At 40.7% G+C, this 11,936-nt stretch overlaps 1 protein-coding gene across 2 annotated transcripts in view; it reads right to left on the bottom strand.

Annotated features, from left to right (window-relative positions):
• CENPF (centromere protein F) overlaps positions 1–11,936 on the bottom strand; it is a 64,777-nt gene that overhangs the window by 31,119 nt on the left and 21,722 nt on the right. For both annotated transcript variants that reach the window (XM_034666853.1, XM_002920959.4), the window contains 3 exons: positions 6,509–6,634; positions 5,492–5,620; positions 726–848 (listed from right to left, as the gene is read on the bottom strand). In XM_034666853.1, the coding sequence (XP_034522744.1) occupies positions 726–848; positions 5,492–5,620; positions 6,509–6,634 (378 nt within the window). The remainder of the gene's footprint in view (positions 1–725; positions 849–5,491; positions 5,621–6,508; positions 6,635–11,936) is intronic.

Genomic DNA, 11,936 nt, shown 5'->3' on the forward strand with positions numbered 1-11,936 from the left:
TGGTTTTTTGTTTTGTTTTGTTTTGTTTTTTTGAGAGAGAGAGAGAGAAAGAGAACACACACAAGTGGGGGTTGGAGCAGAGGGAGAGAATCTCAAACAGGCTCCATGCCCACTGCGGAGCCTGACACAGGGTTCAACCTCACCACCCTGAGATAGGGACCTGAGCTGAAATCAGGAGTCCAAGGTTTAACCAACAGAGCCACCCAGAAACCCCTTACAAGAATTTTAAATCTACAAATCCTTCATCTGTCATTGCTTTTGTTTATTTAAATCTATGACTTGCCGCAAGGTTTTTAATATTTGATGACTCAAAAGCCAACACTTAGACAGGGGATTTAAATTATACTTTCCATCACCAATTTTGTCTCTTTCCTCTTAAAATAGAAAATTTTATTTCTTTCCACTTCTTTCCATCTCTCGGGTAATCTATAAAGTAATCTTAAAAAAAAGAAAAAGTACTACATGATCTTAATACAAGCCATGTTTACCTATAATTGCTGGTTGCTTATTAGTAATCATATATGAAGGGAAAGTGGGGGGGGAAAGCACATATGTTCTATGTCATAGGTTATATACAAAACACTTTGTAATATTTCTGACAAATAAAAAGGAAAATTATGTACGGTCATGGTAAACAACGGAGAAGCAGTGTAGGAATTCTCTTGTCCCCTCCCACTTCACCCCACACAGAAGTTGATAACTTCTCATCTTGATTCCATACTTACTTCACTGCTTCTCCTCAGCTCATTTTCCTTGACTTGACTCGCCTGTAACGCCTGTTCGGTTCTGCAGAACTTCTGCTTAAACTCTTCCAAAGTTTTTTCTAGTTGGTACTTTCCTGATGTGACCTGCAAAGAGGAAACAAAGGAAAATTTCATTTTTATGTTCTTTACTTTTTAAATAAATTATTTATTCTTAAATAAAACGGTCATGGAATATATAACTGACACCATCTATTTTGGGTGAGACACGATCTATGTCACAGCTGGATACAGCATTATAGGTTTAACTTAAAATACCATCTGATCAACTTGGGGCTCAGCAGACAGAAAATGAAAAAGGGCTGGGGCTGGGGAGGGAGCCACAGAGAGAGAAAAAAACAAATTTAACCACAAAAAAATGAAACAATGAAACAGTAATAAACAACCAAAACAAAAAGTTGAGCTAAGAAACAAACTGGAGGGGCGCCTGGGTGGCACAGAGGTTAAGCGTCTGCCTTCGGCTCAGGGCGTGATCCCGGCGTTATGGGATCGAGCCCCACATCAGGCTCCTCCACTATGAGCCTGCTTCTTCCTCTCCCACTCCCCCTGCTTGTGTTCCCTCTCTCGCTGGCGGTCTCTATCTCTGTCAAATAAATAAATAAATAAAAATCTTAAAAAAAAAAAGAAACAAACTGGAAGAACATATTCACCATATGACAGATTAAAAGTTATATATCAGTGATACAACAAAGCACGTCTATGGCTCAATTTAGAAAAAGGTAAACCGACTTTTTAAGAGTAAATAATAGAACGAGACCATTTTTTACAAAAAAATACAAACGGCAAATCAACTTCTGAAAGAAACATCCTCAGTGGTAATCAAGGAAGAATGAAATGAAACAACGATAGATGACTTTTTCACTTAGTTGGCAAAATTTATAAAACCAGGACTATCTCCTATTAACAAGGAGGGGTGAAAGCAGGACTTCTCTTACACTGACCAGGTGAGAAGGTACATTACAATTTTTTGGAGGGCAATTCATCAGAATCGATCACAAGGGAGAATACACCTGCCCCAGAGATGGTCAATTTCACACGTGGAAACCTGTCCTACAGAAAGACCAACACAGAAGCACCATAACGTTACCCAGGGATGTTACCACCAGGGTTAACGATGAACAAGAAAATGTTGAGAACCTAAACATCTACCCATAGAATAATTAAATAAACTACAAAACATCTAATAAAAGCAAGGCTTAAGCAAAAAACAAAACAAAACAAAACGCCTTTTTTTTTAAAGGCCTTGGAGGAAGCCCATTAAACAGTAACAATTTATCCTGGGAAAGGAGTTGTTTGTTTGTTTGGGGGTTTGTTTTGTTTTCCCAACCTTGAATAGCTGGGTAGAGGACTAACTCCTAGTACAAACAGATGTCAGGGAGTGTCACCTCTCCCATTTTGGCTGCATTCCCATCTCTGGTTCCTCTACTAAGAGAGGTCAACATGTCCCACCTGGTTATATCCTGAATTTGAGAGTTAACCAATATTTTCCATAAAATGAGACTCTATCTAAATGGTAGAGCCTTAATTTTCGAAAATAAACGAAGAAGCAAGCACTAAGAAAATAAATGGAACTCTGACTATAGATGAATACCAGACATACTCAGAGAAAACTCCAGAATATGTCACCCTAGGGTGCTAGGTGGCTCAGTCGGTTAAGCCTCTGTCTTCAGCTCGGGTTGTGATCCCAGGGTCCTGGGATCAAGTCCCACATCAGGCTCCCTGCTCAGCGGAGAGCCTGCTTCTCCCTCTGCCTCTGCCTCTCCCCCCTCCCCCCTCCCCCTGGCTTGTGCTCGCTCACGCTCTCTCTCAATAAATAAAATCTTAAAAATACTACTACTAATAATAAAATAGAATGCATCACCCTGTCGAGCAACAGGGGTCAAGTCAAGAAAAGCATGAACACCTGCAATCCACCTGCCATTTTCCGGCTATGGTATTCAGTGTTTGCATGTTGCAGGTCCAGCTGGGAGCTAAACAGAAAAAAGCCTGTCCTCATCAGATGATATGCCCTATGGATACAAGTTCAGTAAGGGAAAGGAAACAGAAAGTACTTGAGGGTAGGAATCTATGTGGTGACCAGAGCAGATGTCATTGATAAAATGATGTTAGAGCAGAAAGCTCATGCAAGCGAGGGTACGCGCCCTACGGATCTGTCTGTACACAGCGCTTCCCGGAAGAGCACATGTGGAACGTGCTCCAACAGCGAGGAGGCCAATGAGTGAGGTGGTGGGAAGGCCACAGGGCCCTGCAGACACTTGGAAGGACGTGGCTCCTCCTAGGAGAGAGAGGGAAAATGATTGCAGTTGTGAGTAGAGGAGTGACGTCATTGGGACTTATACTTTAAAAGACTCACTCCAGCAGCTGGTTGAAAACCGACTGTTTGGAGCAAGTCCCAAAGGCGGGAGAGTGGCGAGGAGGCTAGCACAGTAATCCAGGTGAGAAATGACAGTGTCTTAGACCAGACAGGGGACCGGCAATGGTGAACAGTAGCCACATTGAGTATAAAACACAAACTAGACACCAACGTTCATGAGACAGAAATTCAGGGAGATAATAGTATCAGAGGGAAGGGACGGAAGAGTTTACTACCAATTTCCTAAAATAGGAGTTTTAACATTCCAGTTGTTGATGGCAATCTAATAGCTATTTTATTTATAAAGCATATTACACAGGACTATCTGGAAAAACTAAAAATAGGCAAAAGTCAAAATAAAACAAAATTGCTTAAATGTATAGTCCAGAGATAAGCAAAACTCAAGGTTCGTATAGCTTTTATAAAACTATATATTGGACATCGTCATTGGTTCATAAATGTGCAGTGCTACTGCTTAAAAGGATTATAATAGTAATCTAAATGCATGATTAAAAAAAACAACCACATAGAACGGCAGGAAATAAAAAACTGATTTCTGTCCAACACCATCCCCCTTTTTATATATAGTTTTTTATCATTTCTATTTTTACTCTTCTGATGGCTACTTTCATTAATCTAATACCAATCCTATAACAACATTATGGATTTATCACTGGATTCCCACATACAGTAATACCTTCCTCCCCTACAATTTACAAAAAAAATTTTTTTAAGATTTTATTTATTTATCTGACAGAGAGAGAGACAGCCAGCAAGAGAGGGAACACAGCAGGGGGAGTAGGAGAGAAAGAAGTAGGCTTCCCAGCTGAGCAGGGAGCCCAATGCGGGGCTCGATTCCAGCACCCTGGGATCACACCCTGGGCCGAAGGCAGACGCTAAATGACTGAGCCACCCAGGCACCCCATACAATTTACAAATTTTAGTAAAAAATACATTGGCTTCTTTCATCGCCTTAATATAATAATTTTAAATAACAAACTTAAATCTTTTTTTCTTGATCCAGAAACTTAAAATATGTATCTTGACTTCCTATTAGGTAAAATACATAAACATGCATTTCTACCAATCTTTTTGTCTTCTCTCTACTCTTCAAGTTGTGTTCATTTATCCAGGGCCTAAGTTTATGGTTTTGCAGGCAACTCCAGGGGGCATCATTCATTCATTCATAGTCCTCATGAGGGCGGGTGGGCAGGCGGGACAGGAGGACACACCATTTTGTAATTCACACAAATATACAGATTGGCAAAGAACAGACAAGTTTGTTAAATTTTGTACATTATATTCTATAACATACACATTATATTCTATAATTATGATTAAGTGTTTTGTTCCTATCTCTATTCTAAAACCTGAAAACCAATAAAACATAACTTATATTTACTCCCTTTTAAAAAAGTCATACAAGTCAGGTTTATTCTTAGCAGGAAGGGAGGGAGTACATGGAGGGTTTCTGGGGGTAGTTGACAAGATTCTATGCCCTGACACAGATAATGGTTCTAAGACAGCATTCCTTATAATAATTTACTGAGTTGTAAATTTGTTCTAGGTAGATTTTGTATATTAACACAAAGGTTTAAATATAGCTATACATATAATATCCACACATGTGCAAAAACACATAGGCACATACAGACACACATAAATACACACACACACACGTGTGTGTGTGTGTGTGTGTGTGTGTGTGTGTGTAAATAAAAGTGTAGTCAGAAGAATCCTAATGGAAGACTGGGGTGTGAGAGAAAAAGCAGAGTTGACGATGACACGGTGATTAGGCCTCAGCGATGTAAAGGATGGAACTACTGTTTACCGGGATAAAGAAGACTACGGGAGGAGCACACTTAAAACAAATAGTGGGAGTTCCCCTATTACCCCGCTGAGCATGAGATGCCTATTGGACAGGCGAGTGGAAATATCAGGTACACACTCACAAGCGTGCAGTTCAGAACAGGCGTCCCGGCTGAAGATAATATAAGGGTTGCCATCATATAGATGAGAGGCAAAGCCATGATACTGGATGAGATCATTTTTGGAGTAAGTGTTAAATAAGTAAACGGATTATAGTTTTCAGCGCTTGGACTGTTTGAGGAGCATAAATTACTGGGAGGGCTCCCACCTGGTGACACACGCAAGAACCACCGGAATATCACACCCCTGCACAGACCTTCAGGTCTGAGATCCTCACTCCCTCCCCTCTTTCTATCAGTGCAAAAACCCAGACTTAGAAAGACTCAGTTTGCTCTCTTCTTTGGTTAAGTAAGGAAAGGGAGGGTAGAGCCATTCAGCAGCAGTGTAGAAAATGCATGAATAAGGAAAAGGGAGACAAATTGAGGAGAGAAATAAGCCAGCTCCCTACTTTATCCAGGTCAGCCTGCAGGATGTTGTGAGTGTTCTTGGCTTGCTGTAACTCCTGCGTGAGTCTGGCTTTCATCTGTGCGCACTCCTGGTCCAGGGCTTGGAAGGTACGCTGTTGCCGGGACAGCTCCTGAAACACCAAAGGCACAAGCATCAGTCGGACTGCCGACGGGTGACAAGGAGACGCCAGGGTGGGTGGCAAGCCTCCTACGGGATGGCCATGCTGGCTGAAAGAGCAGGAGACAACAGGGAGCCAGGCCGACCATTCACTTAACGATAAACTGTTTTTAGCACCGGTCCCAGTGATCAAACACAGGCCTTCGGAGGGAAGGGGAAGGAGTCTGCCAGTTGACCACACGGAGACCAGCCAGCTTCCATCCCATCCCCAATATTAAATTCTTCATCTCTCTTTCGACAAGTCCAGGGGCAAAAGGGAGTAGACCTGAGCTGTCATGGTCACAACTCAGCTAGGAAATCAGACACTGAAAAATGGGGTTGAAGATACCAAACATCAGAACACCACCTACAATTTAGAATGACAGCAAGGATATGCCATCAATCAACTTTGATAACCACATCGGGTAACACATTTCCATTTCCAGGCGCTCTTATTCAAAGACTAGAGAGCCTCACCCCATAGGATACACCCTGCCAAGTTAATTCACTTTCCACTGGCAGCAATACTTCTGGAAAGGCGTCTTCAGCCCTAACATGTCTGCCAACGTCTTTCCCCACTGTATCAACTACCTCTCTAATGTATTTGCCAACCCACAGGTTTTACAAGAAATCAGAGGACACGGATAAAAAAGAACATTCTGACTACTGAGTTGCTTCTCCAATTGAAAACTGAAAGATGGAAGTGTGAAGGAAAATACGGGCAACCTCTTCCTCACAAAGGAGTTCCCCACTCGCAGAACACCCCAAGTGATAACAACAGCCACTCTTTTCAAATGACAAAACTATGAAATGCCCAACAAGAGCCTTCCAGGCAAACTCCTCATGAATCCATTCACCTTACCTCTTGAAACTCCTTTTCTTTCTCCTTGAGTTTCTGTTCCAGAGAACACCTGGCACTTTCTGCATTTTGTCTCTGACAACTCAAGTCTTCAGACAATCTTTTCAGTTTTTGTTCCAATGCAGTACACTTAACAACAAATAAAAATGGTCAACACAAAATTATTCAAAGTGAGAAGGAAATATTTTGAATTTTTAAAAAAATAGCCCTAAGATCTGGTTCAAGTTCATCTTTGTGTTTTCACATTTTTGTTTCACTAAAAGTTGAATTTTAAGTGATGAGCAGGGGTGCCTCACTGGCTCAGTCAGTAGGGCCTTGTGACTCTTGATCTTGGGGCCGTGAGTTCAAGCCCCACATTGGTGTAGAGATTACTTAAATAAATAAAACTTTTTTAAAAAAAGATTTTTATTTATTCCCTTGAGAGACAGATGGAAAGAGAGATAGTGCGAGCAGTGGGGCGAGGCAGAGGGAGAAGCAGACTCCCCACTGTGTTGGGAGCCTGACATGGGGCTTGATCCCAGGACCCAGAGATCATGACCTGGGCCAAAGGCAGACACTTAACATCTGAGCCACCCAGGTACCCCTAATTAAATAAATAAAACTTAAAAAAAAACATACAGAATAAAATAATATGATCAACAAATACTAAAACCACTATAATTATTTTAGCACACCTAAAGTTTGTATTTGAGAAATATTAGAAAAGATATAAAATATTAGACCATTTAAATAAATCCTTCATAATTTGCACTACGAAAAAAGAAATCAGCATTTCTGAATAAAGATTCATCTAATATTTTGTTGCATAGAAATGAGACGTTCAAATACAGTGATGTGGACCTGTGTAGTTTTCAAGCTGTGAAATAATCAGTGGGTACCCATGACCCTCAAATGATGGTCTGTCTCAAGCATAATAGATTTTGTGAGAAATTTTAATATTAAAATGCCTCTTTCCACAAAGCTCCCACTATGCCATTTTCAATTTTTGAAGGTTCACAGCGCTCCAGAGAATATCACAACTAGTGTTTAAGCAAGTTGCCATAAGCAACACAAGGAACTTTTTCTCGTTGCCTTTGTGCATAGCCAATACCCTTAAAATAAGTTTTAAAACATGAGCTAAATCAAAACTTAGGCTGCCCTTCTAAAATTAAATTGGAACAAAATGGCCTTAAGTCATCAAGTGCTGAAACCCATTCCTCTGAATCTTCCCCACGGTGTTCAAATCCTTAAAATGCTCTACAAAACAACTCTAAAGTTCCAGGGAAGAAAAAGATTTCGTGTGGGTGAGGGAGAACCCCCGTGGTCTAAAAGAAATGTGCCCCAATCTCTCTTCAAAAGTATTTCTCTGAGAATCACTATAATCTCATTCAGAACTATTGGAAATATTAGAAATTTAACAGAAAAATTGGTGGAAAAGAAAACACTATGTAATACTTTGCCAGGAGACCAGACACCAATTATTAACTAACCAAAGATGAAAAAAAACAAAGTCAGTCATTAATGACTAAATTATTTTCCAACTATCAGAAACTCAAATATACCAAATTCTAGAAGAAAAATAGTTGAGCTATTAAGACACCTTTCCATTATCTTTACTGTTCTCGAAATTTTAAATCCCCAAAGAAAAGTATCACAGAAATTATTCATAGTAACAAATATGAATCCAACAAGTATTTATCGAGAGCCTACTATATGTCAAACACTGTGCTAGACACGGGGGATGCAACGGTAAACAACCCAGATAAAAATCACTGCCCAGATGATGGTCCAAATTTTGGTGGTTGACAATTCTCAGGGGGAAAAGACCCATGGCAAGGCAGAGATGAATGAACCCTTGGTGCCCTCTGCTGGTCCTCCTTCAAACTGCAACACATTCCACTAACAACTTTCTCCGCCCGCCATCTTATTTTTATTTAAAAAAAAATTTTTTTTTTTTAGATTTTATTTATTCATTTGACAGAGATAGAGACAGCCAGCGAGAGAGGGAACACAAGCAGGGGGAGTGGGAGAGGAAGAAGCAGGCTTCCAGTGGAGAAGCCTGATGTGGGGCTCGATCCCAGAACGCCGGGATCACACCCTGAGCTGAAGGCAGATGCTTAACCACTGAGCCACCCAGGCGCCCCTATTTTTTTTTAATTTTTTATTATCTAACATTAGTCACCATAGAGTACATTCTTAGTTTTTGATGAAGTGTTCCATGATTGTTTGCATATAACACCAGTAACAACTTTCTTACTACAAAACAGGTTTAAAAAGAGCCTTTAGAAGATACTTATATTTTATTTAAATTTTTTACAATGACATTCTGATACTGACAATGCACAATCCATGTAAGAGTAGCTGACCACTAGGTGTCATGAATGTTCCATAATATTCTAAAATAGTGTCCAGAGCTAAATCCTTGAAGATATGTCGTATACGACCCTGGGAGCTCACTCAGCGCCCTGGGCCTGAGTTTTCATCTGTGAAATGTGGGTGCTGAACTCCAGGTTTGCTGCCAGCCTCAGTGTTTCTACATGATCAAACTTTGTATCCCACACAGTTTGCAAATACTTGGAAAAGAAGCATACTAGAAACAGCATATGCTCACAAAAGAACATGGTATTGATTTTGATTAAATCAGCTCCATTTTACTTAATGGATAATTCTAATAGTAGGTCAAGGAACAGCACAAACAAAGCATAATTTGCTTTCAGCAACACATTTGACCAAGTCCTACTATCCTAAGAGGCAAGAGAGAGAAAGGTAGTCTGAATTGTCAGTTAGGTAGATTTGTCGCTCACTGGGAAAAAGGAATCCAGAAAGCACTGAACAAATGAGTCTTAAGAACCTGGAGGAAGGTTTCTAAAAGAAAGCCAGAGATGTGTCCTCAGCACTGTCCTAGTCAAAAGTTTTAATTCATGATCTTGTAAGAAGAGACCTTATCAAATATGGTAGAGAGAACAAGGATTCAGTGATCCTGTCACACCAAGACCAGTAAGACAAAGCATAATAGGATAAGTTAATTCTTATCTATAAAAAAAGCCTGAGTTGGCAGAAATGCAACTGAAAATAAGCTTAAATGACAAGGAACTCAATGCAATAATAACTAATGTATTATTATAAACTCACGATGTGCCAGGCACTATGCTCAAGCCTTTACAAGTTAATCTTTACAACAAGCCTATGACACAGACATTTTTAACACCATTTTATTGATTAGGCTGTGGAAGCTCAGAATTCAAAAGCAAAACGATTGGGATGTGGCAGAAGCAGGGCTCAAATTCAAGCCTTTCTAGCTTAGAAAACCAACCTATATACTCAGACTGCACAAAGTGAGTAAATATATAGGTCAAGGTAAGTCATGGTCCCGGTGACCCTCCACTGCATTCTCATACAATGAATCAGTATTTATGAACAGTATGTTTGTGCAAAGCATTGCACTAGGAGAATGTCCAAAAAATAACCCTAGACTACCACTTCCAGGAAGATAGAGTAAACATACATTTCCCTATCTCTCCCATAGAGAACAATTCAAAACCCTGCACAAACATTAAGAAAGCTCTGAAAGGGGAGAAGACTGAGTGACTAGGGACTTTGGGACCCAAGAGAAAAACATGATGGTTCTGAAAGAAGAGAACCGTCAACCCAGAATCTCTGTATCCTGAGGAAACACTTTCCAGGATGAAGTATCAAGACATTTCCAGAGAAAGGAAAAAGAAGAGAATATGTGGCTAGTAGACCAACTCTTAAAAAATGGCTACAAGAAGTTCCCTAAACAAAAAGGAAATGATGAAAGAAGGAACCTTGGAACGAATCGGGAAAGAAGGAAAAACAAGGTAAGCAACAATATTGGTATAAATGATAGAAAACTGGAAGAGAAAGAAAGTCTAAGTTATGTTAGACAGTTAAAGCAAAAATTATAACACTGTCCGAAGTAGTTCTGAATGTAGGTAGAGAAAACACTTAAGAAAATTGTATTATAAATACGGGAGGGTAAATGGATGAAAAGGGGGTAAATTTTCTGTAATCCATTAGAGCTGCTTACATGACAACACCAACAAACCGATAAAGGATGTAGTATCTAGAGCAGTCACTACTAAAGCTCTACAGAGAAACACATCTAGGGAGGGTTAGCAAGATGGCGGAGGAGCAGGAGACCCACATTTTGTCTGGTCCCAGGAATTCAGCTAGAGCATTCTGAACATCTACCAACTCAACTGGAGGACAAAGAAAAGAATAGCAACACCTCAGTGAACAGAAAAGTAAATCTGAGGTGATATACGTAAAGATAGACTGCCGGCAGTGGGGGGGGAGCCGCCGTCAGCCAGCTGCAGGCAAGTGATAGAGCAGCAGAGCACAAAATCAGAACTTCTAGAAGTCTGCTCGGGTGACGGATGTCACTCCAGTGGCTAAGCAGGGGGTGGAATCCTCGCTGGGCCAGTGTGGTCTCAGGACCCTTGGGGTCACAGAAAGACTGTGGTGGCCTGAGCATGGCAGAGCTCCCAGGTAACAAAGCGGGGAAGCTGGTCGCAAAGAGTGAGCTGAGGAGTGGGCTTTCAGCTCAGCGTGGCCATAAACCGTGATCTGCAGCACAGTCGGGCCACTGCTCTTGGAGCCAGGGCCCAACAAGCGGCAGATCCGGGGAGACTCCCCTTCTTCCCCGAGGTGCAGCGCTGGAGTGTGACGCAGGAATCTACTGGGTTTGGAGACTCCAAATGGGGCCATGTGCCAGAGACAGAAACAGTCACAGGCCGGATGAGCACGGAGTGAGGACAGAGACCCAGGAGACCAGAGTGAGTGACTGCTTTTCTCTGAGAGCTCACTGAGGAGGGCTCCCCACCCCCAGCTCTCAGCTCCTCCAGGGCTAGAGATTGGGAGGCCGCCATTTTCATTCTCATCCTCTAAAGCTGTGCAGAAAGCCTTCAGGGAACAAAAGCTACCGAGAGCAAACCCAAGCAGATGACTTAGCCTGGCCCCTGGCAAGGGCGGCGCAATTCCACCTGGGGCAAAGACACCTGAGATTCAATGCAACAGGTGCCTCCCCCAGAAGATCAGCAAGAACATGCAGCCAAGACCAAGTTCACTGATCAACGAAAACTGCAAAACTCCAGCGCTAGGGGAATACAGCACAGAGAATTCATGGCTTTTTTCCCCCATGATTCTTGTCTTTCAAAGTTAATTTTTAAAATTTTCTTTATTTTTCTTTTTCTATTTCTTTTTTAAAAATTTTTCTTCTTTCCTTGTTCAACCAACTTCTTATCAATTCCTTTTTAAAAATCTTTTTTAATTTTCATTTTTACGCTCATATGCTATCCCTTCATTGTATTTAGCTGTATTTTATATATATAATTTATATATATTTATACATTATAATTATATAAAATATATATTATTAAAATTTATATATATATAAATAATATATATATATAAGCTTTTCTTTCTTTAAAAT

The sequence above is a fragment of the Ailuropoda melanoleuca genome, chromosome 8 (assembly GCF_002007445.2).
Source record: "Ailuropoda melanoleuca isolate Jingjing chromosome 8, ASM200744v2, whole genome shotgun sequence".
NCBI lineage: Eukaryota > Metazoa > Chordata > Mammalia > Carnivora > Ursidae > Ailuropoda > Ailuropoda melanoleuca.